General features: G+C 44.6%; 1 protein-coding gene across 1 annotated transcript; it reads right to left on the bottom strand.

The window, feature by feature from the left end:
* Positions 1-603: 603 nt before the first annotated feature.
* On the bottom strand, positions 604-2,285 carry LOC109888057 (uncharacterized). Its single transcript, XM_020479283.2, has one exon. It carries the CDS (start codon positions 2,070-2,072, stop codon positions 1,296-1,298), a length of 777 nt encoding a protein of 258 aa, XP_020334872.2. The 5' UTR covers positions 2,073-2,285; the 3' UTR covers positions 604-1,295.
* Positions 2,286-22,374: the final 20,089 nt, after the last annotated feature.

Raw genomic sequence — 22,374 nt, 5'->3', positions numbered from 1 at the left:
CTGTCGTAGAGTCAGTTTCCTCAGGTGAATCAGCTGATTAATTGCTGATAAATCAACCCTTTTAGCTGAAAGCTTCGATCTGTAGTCAAATGTCTCCACAGACGTGAAGTACTTTCCCATGAATTCAGATCCACAAAGGAATTCTTCAGCATCAGCATGAAGATGGGTTACAGACTGAAAGAAAGGTCTGTCACAGTCCTGAAATGACACTGTCTGGCCTTTGAGCTGGAGACTCAGGTTCTGTTTAGATGTGATGTTACTGCCGATAGTCAACTGCATTGGCCTCATAGCTGAACTAATGTACAGATGAGTCAGCTGACTCAGAATTCCACCAAATATAAGTGTCAGATTCAGCTTGATCACAGGTTCTGTTAGTGGGTTGTGCACTTGCCCGAGAAACACTTGTCTAAGAGACATGAGGTGTGTGAAAGACATCGCCTCAATGTTGTGAATAAGTGGATTGTTCCTGAGGTCTAACCATGTCAAACTATGTAAACCATCAAATGTGTTTGCATTTATCTGTGTTATGTTATTACTTGTAATGTCTAAGGACTCCAGATTTGTCAATCCCAGGAAAGCAAAGTCTTCAATGTTTGAAATTAAATTCTGTTTTATATCCAGATACTGCAGCTTAACAAGACAGATAAATTGTTTAGCAAAAAGCATTTGATTCTTCAACCCTAAAGTGAGATTTGTTAACCATGTTATTGGTTGTTTTTGGAAGGAGCAAATATCAAGTCTGTTATCTTCCAGGCCGTCTATTTTTAATTGATTAAGGTTTTTGAGACTGGAAATAAAATTCCATTTTAAATGGGGAGAAGGATGGACGGATCCAAGTCCACTTAAATACATATATTCTAGCCCAGTGCACAACTCAACACTGGACATAGAGAGGCTGCTTGTATTGAAATTGTTTACATATATTTTCTTGATTGAAAGCAAAAACACTACATTACAGATTCTTTCAATATCAATGACATTGATCCCAGAGCATCTGAAGTCCTGGATTTGTTTTATCCCAGACAGGGGAAGGTCCAGTAGGACTTCCTGGCTGAAAGCCCCTGTTAACATTGTGAGGTTCTGGAGCCAAGCCAGTGAACCTTCTTCTATATATGGTATTTCACCAAATGAGAAGTCAACCCTCGCTAGATTGTTAAAAAGAGGTGTCATGCTTTCGTTGGTGTTTAAGACGGAGCAGTTTGAAATGTTTAACGATTGTATGTTTGTTGCGTCTACATATAACCTAACAAGTGACTTAATATTCATTATTCTGCATGCTATCTCTGACAAATCCTCTAAATAGGGTTCCCTAATGATGAGACTTTGTAACTGAGGAATGCCATGGAAAACATCCGGGGACATTGCTGAAGAGTCAAATTACTTAGGTTGACGAGATCTCTGAATGTATGGGGCCCAATATGACATTCACAGCAATCTGAGTCCATTCCCCAATTACTTAAGTACATATGTTGCAGATTTGGAAGGTGACTGTTCCCAGATGGAAGGTGACTGTTCCCAGATGGAAGGTGACTGTTCCCAGATGGAAGGTGACTGTTCCAGGATGGAAGGTGACTGTTCCCAGATGGAAGTTGACTGTTCCCAGATGGAAGTTGACTGTTCCCAGATGGAAGGTGACTGTTCCAGGATGGAAGGTGACTGTTCCCAGATGGAAGGTGACTGTTCCCAGATGGAAGGTGACTGTTCCCAGATGGAAGGTGACTGTTCCCAGATGGAAGGATTTGAGTAAAACAGCCCTTAATGTAAAGGTACTCCAGATCCTGAAACTGAGAGAAAAAGCCCAGAGACATGGATCTATTTTCACCATGTGTCATAAATATGCAGAGGGTATTGATATTAGGGGGAAGTCCAAGTAGATCCTCCTCGATGGCTGTGACATCTTGACAGGCAGCAGTGTAACGTTCTGCACGATGAGGTATTTGGCTGCAGATCCAGGTGGGAAAGTGTCCCAAGTCTTCACTACTGTCATAAATCTGGCATTTAGGATGCATCCATCCACTAGAACTCTGAATCCACAGGAACAGGACGGCAGGGTGGGAAAACATAGATCTCATCTCTTACAACGTCAGTCAAATCTACTGAGATAATTGTTAGAATAGTTTGGTTCCGGTGGATCTCTGTAGGACATTGGTTTGATACAGTAAATCCCTGCAGTTGAATTGTATCTCCAGGTAACAGGAGTAAATATTTAATGGTTAGATTTGTTCCAAAAGTAAAGAAACTATAAAATGTCCCACAGACAATGAAGAACTGAATGCAGAGCTGCAACGTGTCTGAGGAGCAGCATCCTCTTTGTACAGCACAGTAACACTGTATGTTAAACAGCTTGTGAAAGTCTATTTTTACCTGTTTTTTCATGTCTCTCTTTCAGTTCCTGAAAAGAAACTTACAGTCAATAAAAACACAATTGACATGAAGGACCTGTTGGGACATGATAGATTACAGAAGACCGTTGAGTCTCACTAAAACATCAGCAGATTGTAATGAAATATGAATTAGAGTACAGTACCTCATTTTAGTATTACTTTATTGAATTCTCTTGTACATGTAAATATAAATATCAAATGAGGAGGTGGGTATTGTAAGGGTTTTCCTCCTTCTCTTCATCTGTAGAGGAGAGGCGAGAAGGATCAGAGGACCAATGCTCAGCGTGGTAAGTGTCCATGGTTTTTTAATAAGAGAAAACTCAAAACATGAACACACTACAAAACAATAAATGTGGCAAAACCTGAAACAGACCAATCTGGTGCAGAGAACACAAAGACAGGAAACAACCCCCCACAAAACCCAACACAAAACAGGCTACCTAAATATGGTTCCCAATCAGAGACAATGACTAACACCTGCCTCTGATTGAGAACCATATCATGCCAAACATAGAAACGGACAAACTAGACACACAACATAGAATGCCCACCCAGCTCACGTCCTGACCAACACTAAAACAAGGAAAACACACAAGAACAATGGTCAAATCAAATCAAATTTATTTATATAGCCCTTTGTACATCAGCTGATATCTCAAAGTGCTGTACAGAAACCCGGCCTAAAAAAAACCAACAGCAAGCAATGCAGGTGTAGAAGCACGGTGGCTAGGAAAAACTCCCTAGAAAGGCCAAAACCTAGGAAGAAACCTAGAGAGGAACCATGCTATGTGGGGTGGCCAGTCCTCTTCTGGCTGTGCCGGGTGGAGATTATAACAGAATGTTCAAATGTTCATAAATGACCAGCATGGTCCAATAATATTAAGGCAGAACAGTTGAAACTGGAGCAGCAGCACGGACAGGTGGACTGGGGACAGCAAGGAGTCATCTTGTCAGGTAGTCCTGAGGCATGGTCCTGGGGCTCAGGTCCTCCGAGAGAGAGAAAGAAAGAGAGAAAGAGAGAATTAGAGAGAGCACACTTAAATTCACACAGGACACCGAATATGACAGGAGAAGTACTCCAGATATAACAAACTGACCCTAGCCCCCCGACACATAAACTACTGCAGCATAAATACTGGAGGCTGAGACAGGAGGGGTCAGGAGACACTGTGGCCCCATCAGAGGACACCCCCGGACAGGGCCAAACAGGAAGGATATAACCCCACCCACTTTGCCAAAGCACAGCCCCCACACCACTAGAGGGATATCTTCAACCACCAACTTACCATCCTGAGACAAGGCTGAGTATAGCCCACAAAGATCTCCGCCACGGCACAACTCAAGGGGGGGCGCCAACCCAGACAGGAAGATCACATCAGTGACTCAACCCACTCAAGTGACGCACCCCTCCCAGGGTCGGTATGAAAGAGCCCCAGTAAGCCAGTGACTCAGCCTCTGTATTAAGGTTAGAGGCAGAGAATCCCAGTGGAAAGAGGGGAACCGGCCAGGCAGAGACAGCAAGGGCGTTTCGTTGCTCCAGAGCCTTTCCGTTCACCTTCCCACTCCTGGGCCAGACTACACTCAATCATATGACCCACTGAAGAGATGAGTCTTCAGTAAAGACTCAAGTTTGCGTCTGATACATGGGTATGCAGACCGACCATTCCATAAAAATTTAGCTCTATAGGAGAAAGCCCTGCCTCCAGCTGTTTGCTTAGAAATTCTAGGGACAATTAGGAGGCCTGCATCTTGTGACCGTAGCGTAAGTGTAGGTATGTACGGCAGGACCAAATCAGAGAGATAGGTAGGAGCAAGCCCATGTAATGCTTTGTAGGTCAGCCCTTGCCTTGACAGGAAGCCAGTGTAGGGAGGCTAGCACTGGAGTAATATGATCAAATCTTTTGGTTCTAGTCAGGATTCTATCAGCCGTGGTTAGCACTAACTCAAATCAAATCAAATTGTATTTGTCACATACACATGGTTAGCAGATGTTAATGTGAGTGTAGCGAAATGCTTGTGCTTCTAGTTCCGACAATGCAGTAATAACCAACAAGTAATCTAGCTAACAATTCCAAAACTACTACCTTATAGACACAAGTGTACGGGGATAAAGAATATGTACATAAAGATATATGAGTGAGTGATGGTACAGAGCGGCATAGGAAGATTAAGTAGATGGTATTGAATGCAGTATATACATATGAGATGAGTATGTAAACAAAGTGGCATAGTTAAAGTGGCTAGTGATACATGTATTACATAAAGATGCAGTAGATGATATAGAGTACAGTATATACATATACATATGAGATGAATAATGTAGGGCATGTAAACATTATATTAGGTAGCATTGTTTAAAGTGGCTAGTGATATATTTTACATCATTTCCCATCAATTCCCATTACTAAAGTGGCTGGAGTTGAGTCAGAGTGTTGGCAGCAGCCACTCAATGTTAGTGGGTGGCTGCAGTTTATTTAGTGCTTTATCCAGGTAGCCGGAAAGTAGAGCATTGCAGTCGTCTAACCTAGAAGTGACAAAAGCATGGATAAATTTTTCTGCATCATTTTTGGACAGAAAGTTTCTGATTTTTGCAATGTTACGTAGATAGAAAAAAGCTGCCCTTGAAATGGTCTTGATATATTTGAGACGACTGTACAACCATTAAGATTAATTGTCAGATTCAACAGAAGATCTCTTTGTTTCTTGGGACCTAGAACAAGCATCTCTGTTTTGTCCGAGTTTAAAGTAGAACGTTTGCAGCCATCCACTTCCTTATGTCTGAAACACATGCTTCTAGCGAGGGCAATTTTGGGGCTTCACCATGTTTCATTGAAATATACAGCTGTGTGTCATCCGCATAGCAGTGAAAGTTAACATTATGTTTTCGAATGACATCCCCAAGAGGTAAAATATATAGTGAAAACAATAGTGGTCCTAAAGCGGAACCTTGAGGAACACCGAAATTTACAGTATATTTGTCAGAGGACAAACCATTCACAGAGAAAAACTGATATCTTTCCGACAGATAAGATCTAAACCAGGCCAGAACATGTCCATGTAGACCAATTTGGGTTTCCAATCTCTCCAAAAGAATGTGGTTATCGATGGTATCAAAAGCAGCACTAAGGTCTAGGAGCACGAGGACAGATGCAGAGCCTCGGTCTGATGCCATTAAAAGGTAATTTACCACCTTCACAAGTGCAGACTCAGTGCTATGATGGGGTCTAAAACCAGACTGAAGCATTTCGTATACATTGTTTGTCTTCAGGAAGGCAGTGAGTTGCTGTGCAACAGCCTTTTCTAAAATTTTTGAGAGGAATGGAAGATTCGATATAGGCCGATAGTTTTTTAAATATTTTCTGGGTCAAGGTTTGGCTTTGTCAAGAGAGGCTTTATTACTGCAACTTTTAGTGAGTTTGGTACACATCCGGTGGATAGAGAGCCATTTATTATGTTCAACATAGGAGAGCCAAGCACAGGAAGCAGCTCTTTCAGTAGTTTAGTTGGAATAGGGTCCAGTATGCAGCTTGAAGGTTTAGAGGCCATGATTATTTTCATCATTGTGTCAAGAGATATAGTACTAAAACACTTGATCCTAGGTCCTGGCAGAGTTGTGCAGACTCAGGACAACTAAGCTTTGAAGGAATACGCAGATTTAAAGAGGAGTTCGTAATTTGCTTTCTAATAATCATGATCTTTTCCTCAAAGAAGTTCATGAATTTATCACTGCTAAAGTGAAAGCCATCCTCTCTTGGGGAATGCTGCTTTTTAGTTAGCTTTGCGACACTATCAAAAAGGAATCTTATTGTTCTTATTTTCCTCAATTAAGTTAGAAAAATAGGATGATCGAGCAGCAGTAAGGGCTCTTCTGTACTGCACGGTACTGTCTTTCCAAGCTAGTCGGAAGACTTCCAGTTTGGTGTGGCGCCATTTCCGTTCCGATTTTCTGGAAGCTTGCTTCAGAGCTCGGGTATTTTCTGTGTACCAGGGAGCTAGTTTCTTTTGAGAAATGTTTTTAGTTTTTAGGGGTGCAACTGCATCTAGGGCATTGCGCAAGGTTAAATTGAGTTCCTCAGTTAGGTGGTTAACTGATTTTTGTCCTCTGGCGTCCTTGGGTAGACAGAGGGAATCTGGAAGGACATCAAGGAATCTTTGTGTTGTCTGTGAATTTATAGCATGACTTTTAATGTTCCTTGGTTGGGGTCTGAGCAGATGATTTGTTACTGCAATTGTTTGTTTGCAATTGCAAACGTAATAAAATGGTGGTCCGATAGTCCAGGATTATGAGGAAAAACATTAAGATACACAACATTTATTCCATGGGACAAAACTAGGTCCAGAGTATGACTGTGACAGTGAGTGGGTCCAGAGACATGTTGGACAAAACCCACTGAGTCGATGATGGAACGTGACAGAACCCCCCCACCTAAACCTATAGGGGAGGGTCTGGGTGGGCATCTGTCCGCGGAGGCGGCTCTGGCACTGGACGTGGACCCCACTCCATCATTGTCTTAGTCCACCTCCTTAGCGTCCTTTGAGTGGCGACCCTCGCCGACAACATTGGCCTAGGAACCCTAACAAAGGGCCCCACTGGACTGAGGGGCAGCTCCGGACTGAGGGACAGCTCGGGACTGAGGTAGCTCAGGACTGAGGTAGCTCAGGACTGAGGGGTAGCTCAGGCATGAGGGGTAGCTCAGGACCGAGGGGTAGCTCAGGCCTGAGGGGTAGCTCAGGACTGAGAGGTAGCTCAGGACTGAGAGATAGCTCTGGCTGGTTGACACTCTGGCAGCTTCTAGCTGACTGACGGCTCTGGCAGCTCCTGGTTGACTGACGGCTCTGGCAGATCCTGGCTGAATGGCGGCTCTGGCAGATCCTGGCTGAATGGCGGCTCTGGCAGATCCTGGCTGAATGGCGGCTCTGACGGCTCATGACAGGCGGGAGACTCTAGCAGCTCTGGACAGACGGGAGACTCTAGCAGCTCTGGACAGACGGGAGACTCCGGCAGCGCTGGTGAGGAGGAAGTGTTGGATAGCAACCCTTGCCATCCAACACATCATCCCATGTCCAGGAATCCTGACATTTCTGCTGCTGCTGTTGCTGCTGCTGCTGCCGCTTCCTCTGCTGCTTCTGTTGCTTCTTCTGCTGCTGCTTTTGCTGCTGCTGCTGCTGTTTCTCCTGCTGCTGCTGCTTCTCCTGCTGCTGCTGCTTCTCCTGCTGCACCTTGGGACGGCGACACTCCCCTGGCTTTGCCCAGTGTCCTCTCCCGTCAAGGATTTCCTCCCATGTCCAAGAGTCTTGTGTCTTCGGCCGCTGTTGCTGTGCTGCCCGTTACCACTGCTTCTTCTGCTTGGTCCTGTTGTGGTGGGTGGTTCTGTAAGGGTTTTCCTCCTCCTCTTCGTCTGAAGAGGAGAGGCGAGAAGGATCAGAGGACCAATGCGCAGCGTGGTAAGTGTCCATGGTTTTTTAATAAGAGAAAACTCAAAACATGAACACACTACAAAACAATAAACGTGGCATAACCCGAAAACAGTCCTATCTGGTGCAGAGAACACAAAGACAGGAAACAACCACCAACAAAACCCAACACAAAACAGGCTACCTAAATATGGTTCCCAATCAGAGACAATGACTAATACCTGCCTCTGATTGAGAACCATATCAGGCCATACATAGAAACGGACAAACTAGACACACAACATAGAATGCCCACCCAGCTCACGTCCTGACCAACACTAAAATAAGGAAAACACACAAGAACTATGGTCAGATCCTGACAGGTATACTCGTTAATGTATTTGTGCTGTTCACATTATTAATTATAATTTAAACATTTTAATTATTATTAGTTGTATTACTCTGGGGCTGAAGTCCTCTCCAAAGCCCTGTGATATGCCTCTATAATGACATTATTACTCTGGGGCTGTAGTCCTCCTCAGAGCCCTGTGACATGCCTCTATAATGACATTATTACTCGTGGGCTGTAGTCCTCATCAGAGACCAAGGCTCTATAATGACATTATTACCCTGGGGCTGAAGTCCTTTCCAAAGCCCTGTGATATGCCTCTATAATGACATTATTACTCTGGGGCTGTAGTCCTCCTCAGAGCCCTGTGACATGCCTCTATAATGACATTATTACTCGTGGGCTGTAGTCCTCATCAGAGACCAAGGCTCTATAATGACATTATTACTCTGGGGCTGTAGTCCTCTTCAGAGCCCTATGACATGCCTCTATAATGACATTATTACTCTGGGGCTGTTGTCCTCTTCAGAGCCCATGCGTCTATAATGACATTATTACTCTTGGACTGTAGTCCTCTTCAGAGCCCTGTGACATGCGTCTATAATGACATTATTACTCTGGGACTGTAGTCCTCTTCAGAGCCCATGCTTCTAGAATGACATTATTACTCTGGGGCTGTTGTCCTCTTCAGAGCCCATGCTTCTAGAATGACATTATTACTCTGGGGCTGTTGTCCTCTTCAGAGCCCATGCTTCTAGAATGACATTATTACTCTGGGGCTGTTGTCCTCTTCAGAGCCCATGCTCTATAATGACATTATTACTCTGGGACTGTAGTTATCAGACCTGAGGATAAGACCCAGATGAAGACAGTTAAGAATAACAAACGGTTATTACAAAAACAGTGGGCAGGCAAACGACAGGTCAAGGGCGGGCAGAGGTCAGTAATCCAGGGCAGAGTCCGTAAGGTTCAGAACTGCAGGCAGGCTGGGGATCAGTCTTGTTCTGAGCACTGGCAGTGAAGGCGGCGACGAACACGGAGACGTCAGGGACCATGGTGTGACCCCAAAAGCGTTGTTGCACAAAGGCCAGGGTCTGACGGGAACCAGGGTGACAGGCAAGCCTGGGGGAACAAGCACATTCCAGGACCGTGGAGCGGGCAGCATCTGTGGTGGGAGGAATGGTCTCTGGGTCCGAGGGTGTAGATGTGGGGCTAAAGAGGCATGAAAGTGCATCAAGGAGATGGTGAATTTGAACCGGCCCACTGAGCTTGCCTGGAGTTGAGACGCTTGGCGATGCGAAAATATTCCAGGTTCTTTTGGTCCGTCCACACTATGAACGGACGTTCCGCCCCCTCTAACCAGTATCTCCTCTCCTCCAATGCCATCTTCACCACATGCAGTTCTCGATTCCACACATCATAATTCCCCTCTGTGGCGTAAAGACGATGGGAGAGGAATGCGCATGGATGTAGCTTAAGGCCCAGGGCAGAATGCTGGGACAGGACGGCCAGCACTCTTGCATCCGAGGCGTCTACCTCCACCACGAGCTGACGGGACGGATCCGGTTGGATCAATATGGGAGGGTTGGTGGAGAGGTGCTTAATGTGAACGGGACCTTGGAAGAGGTGGGTGCTCTTACCTTTCCTGGATCCATCTGCACAGTCCCAGCAGCTTTCACGTATCCAAGGAAGGAGATGGTGGAGTGATGGGAGTCACATTTTTCAGCTTTGACAAAAAGCTGGTTCTTCATGAGATGCTGGAGGATCTGTCGGACGTGGAAAACGTGTTCTTGAGCTGAGAGGGAAAAGACGAACACAAACCAGTTCAACATGTCACGGAGAACATCATTATCCAAGGCCTGCAACACAGCAGGAGCATTGGTCAGACCGAATGGCATCACCAGGTATTCATAGCGTCTGCTAGCAGTGTTGAAGGCTGTCTTCAATCAATCAATCAAATGTATGTATTTATAAAGCCCATTTTACATCAGCCTATGTCACAAAGTGCTATACAGAAACCCAGCATAAAACCAGAAACAGCAAGCAACGCAGATGTAGAAGCACGGTGGCTAGGAAAAACTCCCAAGAAAGGCAGGAACCTAGGAAGAAACCTAGAGAGGAACCAGGCTCTGAGGGGTGGCCAGTCCTCTTCTGGCTGTGCCGGGTGGAGATTATAACAGTGCATGGCCAAGATGTTCAAGCGTTCATAGATGACCAGCAGGGTCAAATAATAATAATAATAATCACAGTGGTTGTTAGAGGGTGCAACAGGTCAGCACCTCAGGAGTAAATGTCAGTTGGTTTCTCAAAGCCGATCATTCAGATTTAGAGACAGCAGGTGCGATAGAGAGATAGTAGAAAACACCAGGTCCGTGACAGGGTAGTACTTCAGGTGAACAGGTTAGGGTTCCATAGACGCAGGCAGAACAGTTGAAACTGGAGCAGCAGCACGGCCAGGTTGATTTGGGACAGCAAGGAGTCATCATGCCAGGTAATCCTGAGGCATGGTCCTAGGGCTCAGGTCCTCTGAGAGAAAGAGAGAATTAGAGAGAGCATACTTAAATTCACACAGGAACCTTGCCCCCCGACACATAAACTACTGCAGCATAAATACTGGAGGCTGAGACAGGAGGGGTCAGGAGATACTGTGGCCCCATCCGATGATGGTATGTCTGGTAAGACGAAGGGTGTGTGTCTTTTTGTCAATAACAGCTGTAACAGCCGTTGGTGGAAGAAGGTGAGGACCAAAGCGCAGCGTGGTACGTGTTCGTCATGTTTATTCCAAACTGAACACTAAAATGCAAAACGACAACCGAAACAGCTCCTTCAGGTGCCACACACACTAAACAGAAATTAACTACCCACACCACACAGGTGGGAAAAGGCTACCTAAGTATGGTTCTCAATCAGAGACTACGATAGACAGCTGCCTCTGATTGAGAACCACACCCGGCCAAACAACACAGAAATCCAAAACATAGAAAATTAACATAGAATGCCCACCCTAGTCACAACAGCTGGTGCGAGATGTCTAATATTAAAGAAGTCTCGTGAACAGCGGCGTCTGGTAAGACATGGAGCGGAGGACTATGTATTTTTGCAAATAACAGGTGGTGTTGCACGATATCGAAGGAAGTCTCGAGCTATTGTCCGCCTGAGGTAGAGTACCTTAAAGTAAGCTGTAGACTACACTATCTACCAAGATAGTTCTCATCTATATTATTTATAGCCGTCTATTTACCACCACAGACTAATGCTGGCACTAAGACTGCACTCAACCAACTCTATAAGGCCATAAGCAAACAACAAAATGCTCACCCAGGAGTGGCGCTCCTAGTGGCAGGGGACATTAATGCAGGCAAACTTAAATCAGTTTTACCAAATCTTTAACAGCATGTCAACAAGAGGAAGGTGTGCAACAAGAGGAAATCAATTCAAGACCACTTTTACTCCACACACAGAGATGCGTACTAAGCTCTCCCCAGCTCTCCATTTGGCATATACAGTGCCTTGCGAAAGTATTCGGCCCCCTTGAACTTTGCGACCTTTTGCCACATTTCAGGTTTCAAACATAAAGATATAAAACTTAATTTTTTTATGAAGAATCAACAACAAATGGGACACAATCATGAAGTGGAACGACATTTATTGGATATTTCAAACTTTTGTAACAAATCAAAAACTGAAAAATTGGGCGTGCAAAATTATTCAGCCCCTTTACTTTCAGTGCAGCAAACTCTCTCCAGAAGTTCAGTGAGGATCTCTGAATGATCCAATGTTGACCTAAATGACTAATGATGATAAATACAATCCACCTGTGTGTAATCAAGTCTCCGTATAAATGCACCTGCACTGTGATAGTCTCAGAGGTCCGTTAAAAGCGCAGAGAGCATCATGAAGAACAAGGAACACACCAGGCAGATCCGAGATACTGTTGTGAAGAAGTTTAAAGCCGGATTTGGATACAAAAAGATTTCCCAAGCTTTAAACATCCCAAGGAGCACTGTGCAAGCGATAATATTGAAATGGAAGGAGTATCAGACCACTGCAAATCTACCAAGACCTGGCCGTCTCTCTAAACTTTCAGCTCATACAAGGAGAAGACTGATCAGAGATGCAGCCAAGAGGCCCGTGATCACTCTGGATGAACTGCAGAGATCTACAGCTGAGGTGGGAGACTCTGTCCATAGGACAACAATCAGTCGTATATTGCACAAATCTGGCCTTTATGGAAGAGTGGCAAGAAGAAAGCCATTTCTTAAAGATATCCATAAAAAGGGTCATTTAAAGTTTGCCACAAGCCACCTGGGAGACACACCAAACATGTGGAAGAAGGTGCTCTGGTCAGATGAAACCAAAATGGAACTTTTTGGCAACAATGCAAAACGTTATGTTTGGCGTAAAAGCAACACATCTCATCACCCTGAACACCCATCCCCACTGTCAAACATGGTGGTGGCAGCATCATGGTTTGGGCCTGCTTTTCTTCAGCAGGGACAGGGAAGATGGTTAAAATTGATGGGAAGATGGATGGAGCCAAATACAGGACCATTCTGGAAGAAAACCTGATGGAGTCTGCAAAAGACCTGAGACTGGGACGGAGATTTGTCTTCCAACAAGACAATGATCCAAAACATAAAGCAAAATCTACAATGGAATGGTTCAAAAATAAACATATCCAGGTGTTAGAATGGCCAAGTCAAAGTCCAGACCTGAATCCAATCGAGAATCTGTGGAAAGAACTGAAAACTGCTGTTCACAAATGCTCTCCATCCAACCTCACTGAGCTCGAGCTGTTTTGCAAGGAGGAATGGGAAAAAATGTCAGTCTCTCGATGTGCAAAACTGATAGAGACATACCCCAAGCGACTTACAGCTGTAATTGCAGCAAAAGGTGGCGCTACAAAGTATTAACTTAAGTGGGCTGAATAATTTTGCACGCCCAATTTTTCAGTTTTTGATTTGTTAAAAAAGTTTGAAATATCCAATAAATGTCGTTCCACTTCATGATTGTGTCCCACTTGTTGTTGATTCTTCACCAAAAAAAATACAGTTTTATGTCTTTATGTTTGAAGCCTGAAATGTGGCAAAAGGTCGCAAAGCTCAAGGGGGGCGAATACTTTCACAAGGCACTGTATGACCATAAATCTATCCTCCTGATTCCTGCATACAAGCAAAAACTAAAGCAGGAAGCACCACTGACTTGCTCAATACGTCGGTGGTCAGATGATGCGGATGCTACGCTTCAGGACTGTTTTGCTAGCAAAAACTGGAACATGTTACAGGATTCATCCAATGACATTGAAAAGTATACCACCTCATTCATCGGCTTCATCAATAAGTGCATCGACGACGTCGTCCCCACTGTGACCGTACGTACATATCCAAACCAGAAACCATGGATTACATGCAACATCCGCACCGAGCTAAAGACTAGAGCTGCTGCTTTCAAGGAGCGGGACACTAATCTGACCGCCTATAAGAAATCTTGCTATGCGCTCAGCCGAACCATCAAACAAGAAAAGATGCTCGTCGGATGTGGCAGGGCTTGAAAACTATTACGGACTACAAAGAGAAAGCCAGACGCGAGCTGCCCAGTGAGCCAACGAGATGAGTTAAATGCATCGTGGAAAGCAGCACTGAAGCATTCACAAGAGCACCAGCTGTTTTGGATGACTGTGATAACGCTCTCGGTAGCCAGTGTGTGCAAGACCTCTAAATATGTTGCTAGTTGTTTAAATAAATGTATTTGCTAGTTGTTTAACTAAATGTAGTTGCTAGTAGTTTAACGAAATGTGTTGCTAGATTTTGAACAACATTTGTTGCTAGTTGTTGAAATAAATGTGTTGCTTGAGTGTTGCCTGTATATGATTCATTACATCATGTATTTGATACAGTAGGGGGAGTATCGTAGGATAGTGAGTACAGTAGGATATCTAACAAGAGTGGAACAAAGCATGCAGCCCCAGAGTAATAATGTCATTATAGAGGCATGTCACAGGGCTCTGAAGAGGACTACAGCCCCAGAGTAATAATGTCATTATAGAGGCATGTCACAGGGCTCTGAAGAGGACTACAGGCCCAGAGTAATAATGTCATTATAGAGCCATGTCACAGGGCTCTGAAGAGGACAACAGCCGCAGAGTAATAATGTCATTATAGAGGCATGTCACAGGGCTCTGAAGAGGACTACAGCCCCAGAGTAATAATGTCATTATAGAGGCATGTCACAGGGCTCTGAAGAGGACTACAGCCCCAGAGTAATAATGTCATTATTGAGGCATGTCACAGGGCTCTGAAGAGGACTACAGCCCCAGAGTTATAATGTCATTATAGAGGCATGTCACAGGGCTCTGAAGAGGACTACAGCCCCAGAGTAATAATGTCATTATTGAGGCATGTCACAGGGCTCTGAAGAGGACTACAGCCCCAGAGTTATAATGTCATTATAGAGGCATGTCACAGGGCTCTGAAGAGGACTACAGCCCCAGAGTAATAATGTCATTATAGAGGCATGTCACAGGGCTCTGAAGAGGACTACAGCCCCAGAGTAATAATGTCATTATAGAGGCATGTCACAGGGCTCTGAAGAGGACTACAGCCCCAGAGTAATAATGTCATTATTGAGGCATGTCACAGGGCTCTGAAGAGGACTACAGCCCCAGAGTAATAATGTCATTATAGAGGCATGTCACAGGGCTCTGAAGAGGACTACAGCCCCAGAGTAATAATGTCATTATAGAGGCATGTCACAGGGCTCTGAAGAGGACTACAGCCCCAGAGTAATAATGTCATTATAGAGGCATGTCACAGGGCTCTGAAGAGGACTACAGCCCCAGAGTAATAATGTCATTATAGAGGCATGTCACAGGGCTCTGAAGAGGACTACAGCCCCAGAGTAATAATGTCATTATAGAGGCATGTCACAGGGCTCTGAAGAGGACTACAGCCCCAGAGTAATAATGTCATTATAGAGGCATGTCACAGGGCTCTGAAGAGGACTACAGCCCCAGAGTAATAATGTCATTATAGAGGCATGTCACAGGGCTCTGAAGAGGACTACAGCCCCAGAGTAATAATGTCATTATAGAGGCATGTCACAGGGCTCTGAAGAGGACTACAGCCCCAGAGTAATAATGTCATTATAGAGGCATGTCACAGGGCTCTGAAGAGGACTACAGCCCCAGAGTAATAATGTCATTATAGAGGCATGTCACAGGGCTCTGAAGAGGACTACAGCCCCAGAGTAATAATGTCATTATAGAGGCATGTCACAGGGCTCTGAAGAGGACTACAGCCCCAGAGTAATAATGTCATTATAGAGGCATGTCACAGGGCTCTGAAGAGGACTACAGCCCCAGAGTAATAATGTCATTATAGAGGCATGTCACAGGGCTCTGAAGAGGACTACAGCCCCAGAGTAATAATGTCATTATAGAGGCATGTCACAGGGCTCTGAAGAGGACTACAGCCCCAGAGTAATAATGTCATTATAGAGGCATGTCACAGGGCTCTGAAGAGGACTACAGCCCCAGAGTAATAATGTCATTATAGAGGCATGTCACAGGGCTCTGAAGAGGACTACAGCCCCAGAGTAATAATGTCATTATAGAGGCATGTCACAGGGCTCTGAAGAGGACTACAGCCCCAGAGTAATAATGTCATTATAGAGGCATGTCACAGGGCTCTGAAGAGGACTACAGCCCCAGAGTAATAATGTCATTATAGAGGCATGTCACAGGGCTCTGAAGAGGACTACAGCCCCAGAGTAATAATGTCATTATAGAGGCATGTCACAGGGCTCTGAAGAGGACTACAGCCCCAGAGTAATAATGTCATTATAGAGGCATGTCACAGGGCTCTGAAGAGGACTACAGCCCCAGAGTAATAATGTCATTATAGAGGCATGTCACAGGGCTCTGAAGAGGACTACAGCCCCAGAGTAATAATGTCATTATAGAGGCATGTCACAGGGCTCTGAAGAGGACTACAGCCCCAGAGTAATAATGTCATTATAGAGGCATGTCACAGGGCTCTGAAGAGGACTACAGCCCCAGAGTAATAATGTCATTATAGAGGCATGTCACAGGGCTCTGAAGAGGACTACAGCCCCAGAGTAATAATGTCATTATAGAGGCATGTCACAGGGCTCTGAAGAGGACTACAGCCCCAGAGTAATAATGTCATTATAGAGGCATGTCACAGGGCTCTGAAGAGGACTACAGCCCCAGAGTAATAATGTCATTATAGAGGCATGTCACAGGGCTCTGAAGAGGACTACAGCCCCAGAGTAATAATGTCATTATAGAGGCATGTCACAGGGCTCTGAAGAGGACTACAGCCCCAGAGTAATAATGTCATTATAGAGGCATGTCACAGGGCTCTGAAGAGGACTACAGCCCCAGAGTAATAATGTCATTATAGAGGCATGTCACAGGGCTCTGAAGAGGACTACAGCCCCAGAGTAATAATGTCATTATAGAGGCATGTCACAGGGCTCTGAAGAGGACTACAGCCCCAGAGTAATAATGTCATTATAGAGGCATGTCACAGGGCTCTGAAGAGGACTACAGCCCCAGAGTAATAATGTCATTATAGAGGCATGTCACAGGGCTCTGAAGAGGACTACAGCCCCAGAGTAATAATGTCATTATAGAGGCATGTCACAGGGCTCTGAAGAGGACTACAGCCCCAGAGTAATAATGTCATTATAGAGGCATGTCACAGGGCTCTGAAGAGGACTACAGCCCCAGAGTAATAATGTCATTATAGAGGCATGTCACAGGGCTCTGAAGAGGACTACAGCCCCAGAGTAATAATGTCATTATAGAGGCATGTCACAGGGCTCTGAAGAGGACTACAGCCCCAGAGTAATAATGTCATTATAGAGGCATGTCACAGGGCTCTGAAGAGGACTACAGCCCCAGAGTAATAATGTCATTATAGAGGCATGTCACAGGGCTCTGAAGAGGACTACAGCCCCAGAGTAATAATGTCATTATAGAGGCATGTCACAGGGCTCTGAAGAGGACTACAGCCCCAGAGTAATAATGTCATTATAGAGGCATGTCACAGGGCTCTGAAGAGGACTACAGCCCCAGAGTAATAATGTCATTATAGAGGCATGTCACAGGGCTCTGAAGAGGACTACAGCCCCAGAGTATAATGTCATTATAGAGGCATGTCACAGGGCTCTGAAGAGGACTACAGCCCCAGAGTAATAATGTCATTATAGAGGCATGTCACAGGGCTCTGAAGAGGACTACAGCCCCAGAGTAATAATGTCATTATAGAGGCATGTCACAGGGCTCTGAAGAGGACTACAGCCCCAGAGTAATAATGTCATTATAGAGGCATGTCACAGGGCTCTGAAGAGGACTACAGCCCCAGAGTAATAATGTCATTATAGAGGCATGTCACAGGGCTCTGAAGAGGACTACAGCCCCAGAGTAATAATGTCATTATAGAGGCATGTCACAGGGCTCTGAAGAGGACTACAGCCCCAGAGTAATAATGTCATTATAGAGGCATGTCACAGGGCTCTGAAGAGGACTACAGCCCCAGAGTAATAATGTCATTATAGAGGCATGTCACAGGGCTCTGAAGAGGACTACAGCCCCAGAGTAATAATGTCATTATAGAGGCATGTCACAGGGCTCTGAAGAGGACTACAGCCCCAGAGTAATAATGTCATTATAGAGGCATGTCACAGGGCTCTGAAGAGGACTACAGCCCCAGAGTAATAATGTCATTATAGAGGCATGTCACAGGGCTCTGAAGAGGACTACAGCCCCAGAGTAATATGTCATTATAGAGGCATGTCACAGGGCTCTGAAGAGGACTACAGCCCCAGAGTAATAATGTCATTATAGAGGCATGTCACAGGGCTCTGAAGAGGACTACAGCCCCAGAGTAATAATGTCATTATAGAGGCATGTCACAGGGCTCTGAAGAGGACTACAGCCCCAGAGTAATAATGTCATTATAGAGGCATGTCACAGGGCTCTGAAGAGGACTACAGCCCCAGAGTAATAATGTCATTATAGAGGCATGTCACAGGGCTCTGAAGAGGACTACAGCCCCAGAGTAATAATGTCATTATAGAGGCATGTCACAGGGCTCTGAAGAGGACTACAGCCCCAGAGTAATAATGTCATTATAGAGGCATGTCACAGGGCTCTGAAGAGGACTACAGCCCAGAGTAATAATGTCATTATAGAGGCATGTCACAGGGCTCTGAAGAGGACTACAGCCCCAGAGTAATAATGTCATTATAGAGGCATGTCACAGGGCTCTGAAGAGGACTACAGCCCCAGAGTAATAATGTCATTATAGAGGCATGTCACAGGGCTCTGAAGAGGACTACAGCCCCAGAGTAATAATGTCATTATAGAGGCATGTCACAGGGCTCTGAAGAGGACTACAGCCCCAGAGTAATAATGTCATTATAGAGGCATGTCACAGGGCTCTGAAGAGGACTACAGCCCCAGAGTAATAATGTCATTATAGAGGCATGTCACAGGGCTCTGAAGAGGACTACAGCCCCAGAGTAATAATGTCATTATAGAGGCATGTCACAGGGCTCTGAAGAGGACTACAGCCCCAGAGTAATAATGTCATTATAGAGGCATGTCACAGGGCTCTGAAGAGGACTACAGCCCCAGAGTAATAATGTCATTATAGAGGCATGTCACAGGGCTCTGAAGAGGACTACAGCCCCAGAGTAATAATGTCATTATAGAGGCATGTCACAGGGCTCTGAAGAGGACTACAGCCCCAGAGTAATAATGTCATTATAGAGGCATGTCACAGGGCTCTGAAGAGGACTACAGCCCCAGAGTAATAATGTCATTATAGAGGCATGTCACAGGGCTCTGAAGAGGACTACAGCCCCAGAGTAATAATGTCATTATAGAGGCATGTCACAGGGCTCTGAAGAGGACTACAGCCCCAGAGTAATAATGTCATTATAGAGGCATGTCACAGGGCTCTGAAGAGGACTACAGCCCCAGAGTAATAATGTCATTATAGAGGCATGTCACAGGGCTCTGAAGAGGACTACAGCCCCAGAGTAATAATGTCATTATAGAGGCATGTCACAGGGCTCTGAAGAGGACTACAGCCCCAGAGTAATAATGTCATTATAGAGGCATGTCACAGGGCTCTGAAGAGGACTACAGCCCCAGAGTAATAATGTCATTATAGAGGCATGTCACAGGGCTCTGAAGAGGACTACAGCCCCAGAGTAATAATGTCATTATAGAGGCATGTCACAGGGCTCTGAAGAGGACTACAGCCCCAGAGTAATAATGTCATTATAGAGGCATGTCACAGGGCTCTGAAGAGGACTACAGCCCAGAGTAATAATGTCATTATAGAGGCATGTCACAGGGCTCTGAAGAGGACTACAGCCCCAGAGTAATAATGTCATTATAGAGGCATGTCACAGGGCTCTGAAGAGGACTACAGCCCAGAGTTATAATGTCATTATAGAGGCATGTCACAGGGCTCTGAAGAGGACTACAGCCCCAAGAGTAATAATGTCATTATAGAGGCATGTCACAGGGCTCTGAAGAGGACTACAGCCCCAGAGTAATAATGTCATTATAGAGGCATGTCACAGGGCTCTGAAGAGGACTACAGCCCCAGAGTAATAATGTCATTAAGAGGCATGTCACAGGGCTCTGAAGAGGACTACAGCCCCAGAGTAATAATGTCATTTATAGAGGCATGTCACAGGGCTCTGAAGAGGACTACAGCCCCAGAGTAATAATGTCATTACTAGAGGCATGTCACAGGGCTCTGATAGAGGACTACAGGCCCAGAGTAATAATGTCATTATAGAGGCATGTCACAGGGCTCTGAAGAGGACTACAGCCCCAGAGTAATAATGTCATTATAGAGGCATGTCACAGGGCTCTGAAGAAGGACCTGAACGAGGACTACAGCCCCAGAGTAATAATGTCATTATAGAGGCATGTCACAGGGCTCTGAAGAGGACTACAGCCCCAGAGTATTTATATCTACTAGAGAATTCATTCATAATAACAAGTCCTGTAATCCCATTAATATTTCATTACAATCTACAGACGTTTGAGTCTAATCAGCCTTCTGAAATCTATTCCCGTCCCAACAGGTCCTTCGTGTCAATTGTCATTTTTTTATAGACAGTATTTTTGTTTTCAGGAACTGAAAGAGAGAGATGTAAAACAGGTGAAAATAGACTTTCACAAGCTGTTTAACATACAGTGTTACTGTGCTGTACAACAGGATGCTGCTCCTCAGACACATTCAGACATCCACTGTGGCGGTCAGAGAACACGTTGCAGCTCTGCATTCAGTTCTTCATTGTCTGTGGGACATTTTATAGTTTCTTTACTTTTGGAACAAATCTAACCATTAAATATTTACTCCTGTTACCTGGAGATACAATTCAACTGCAGGGTGAAAGGGAGGAACATTGGAACAACCAAAAGGTATGAACTGCTGTTAGTTACCAAGGAGGAACCCATCTGACAAACAACAAGAAGACGAGAGACTCCATACTGTTTACAGCGTTCATAAGGGTTTTACTGTATCAAACCAACGTTCTACAGGGATCCACCGGAACCAAACTATTCTGACAATTATCTCAGTAGATTTGACTGACGTTGGAAGAGATGAGATCTATGTTTTCCCACCCTGCCGTCCTGTTCCTGTGGATTCAGAGTTCTAGTGGATGGATGCATCCTAAATGCCAGATTTATGACAGTAGTGAAGACTTGGAACACTTTCCCACCTGGACCTGCAGCCACATACCTCATCATGCAGAACGTTACACTGCTGCCTGTCATGATGTCACAGCCATCGAGGAGGATCTACTTGGACTTCCCCCTAATATCAATACCCTCTGCATATTTATGACACATGGTGAAAATAGATCCATGTCTCTGGGCTTTTTCTCTCAGTTTCAGGATCTGGAGTACCTGTACATTGATGGCTGTTTTACTCAAATCCTTCCATCTGGGAACAGTCACCTTCCATCTGGGAACAGTCACCTTCCAAATCTGCAACATATGTACTTAAGTAATTGGGGAATGGACTCAGATTGCTGTGAATGTCATATTGGGCCCCATACATTCAGAGATCTCGTGAAGCTGAGTCATTTGACTCTTTGGAGTTATAGACTATCAGCAATGTCCCCGGATGTTTTCCATGGCATTCCTCTGTTACAAAGTCTCATCATTAGTGAACCCTATTTAGAGGATTTGTCAGAGATAGCATGCAGAATAATGAATATTAAGTCACTTGTTAGGTTATCTGTAGACGCAACAAACATACAATCGTTAAACATTTCAAACTGCTCCATCTTAAACACCAACGAAAGCATGACACCTGTTTTTAACAATCTAGCGAGGGTTGACTTCTCATTTGGTGAAATACCACATATAGAAGAAGGTTCACTGGCTTGGCTCCAGAACCTCACAATGTTAGCAGGGGCTTTCAGCCAGGAAGTCCTACTGGACCTTCCCCTGTCTGGGATAAAACAAATCCAGGACTTCAGATGCTCTGGGATCAATGTCATTGATATTGAAAGAATCTGTAATGTAGTGTTTTTGCTTTCAATCAAGAAAATATATGTAAACAATTTCAATACAAGCAGCCTCTCTATGTCCAGTGTTGAGTTGTGCACTGGGCTAGAATATATGTATTTAAGTGGACTTGGATCCGTCCATCCTTCTCCCCATTTAAAATTGAATTTTATTTCCAGTCTCAAAAACCTTAATCAATTAAAAATAGACGGCCTGGAAGATAACAGACTTGATATTTGCTCCTTCCAAAAACAACCAATAACATGGTTAACAAATCTCACTTTAGGGTTGAAGAATCAAATGCTTTTTGCTAAACAATTCATCTGTCTTGTTAAGCTGCAGTATCTGGATATAAAACTGAATTTAATTTCAAACATTGAAGACTTTGCTTCCTGGGATTGACAAATCTGGAGTCCTTAGACATTACAAGTAATAACATAACACAGATAAATGCAAACACATTTGATGGTTTACATAGTTTGACATGGTTAGACCTCAGGAACAATCCACTTATTCACAACATTGAGGCGATGTCTTTCACACACCTCATGTCTCTTAGACAAGTGTTTCTCGGGCAAGTGCACAATCCACTAACAGAACCTGTGATCAAGCTGAATCTGACACTTATATTTGGTGGAATTCTGAGTCAGCTGACTCATCTGTACATTAGTTCAGCT

Source organism: Oncorhynchus kisutch, unplaced genomic scaffold (genome assembly GCF_002021735.2).
Source record: "Oncorhynchus kisutch isolate 150728-3 unplaced genomic scaffold, Okis_V2 Okis06b-Okis10b_hom, whole genome shotgun sequence".
In the NCBI taxonomy this organism is placed as follows: domain Eukaryota; kingdom Metazoa; phylum Chordata; class Actinopteri; order Salmoniformes; family Salmonidae; genus Oncorhynchus; species Oncorhynchus kisutch.
The sequence above is the reverse complement of the archived record's forward strand: the minus strand, read 5'-3'. Positions and strand labels throughout refer to the sequence as shown.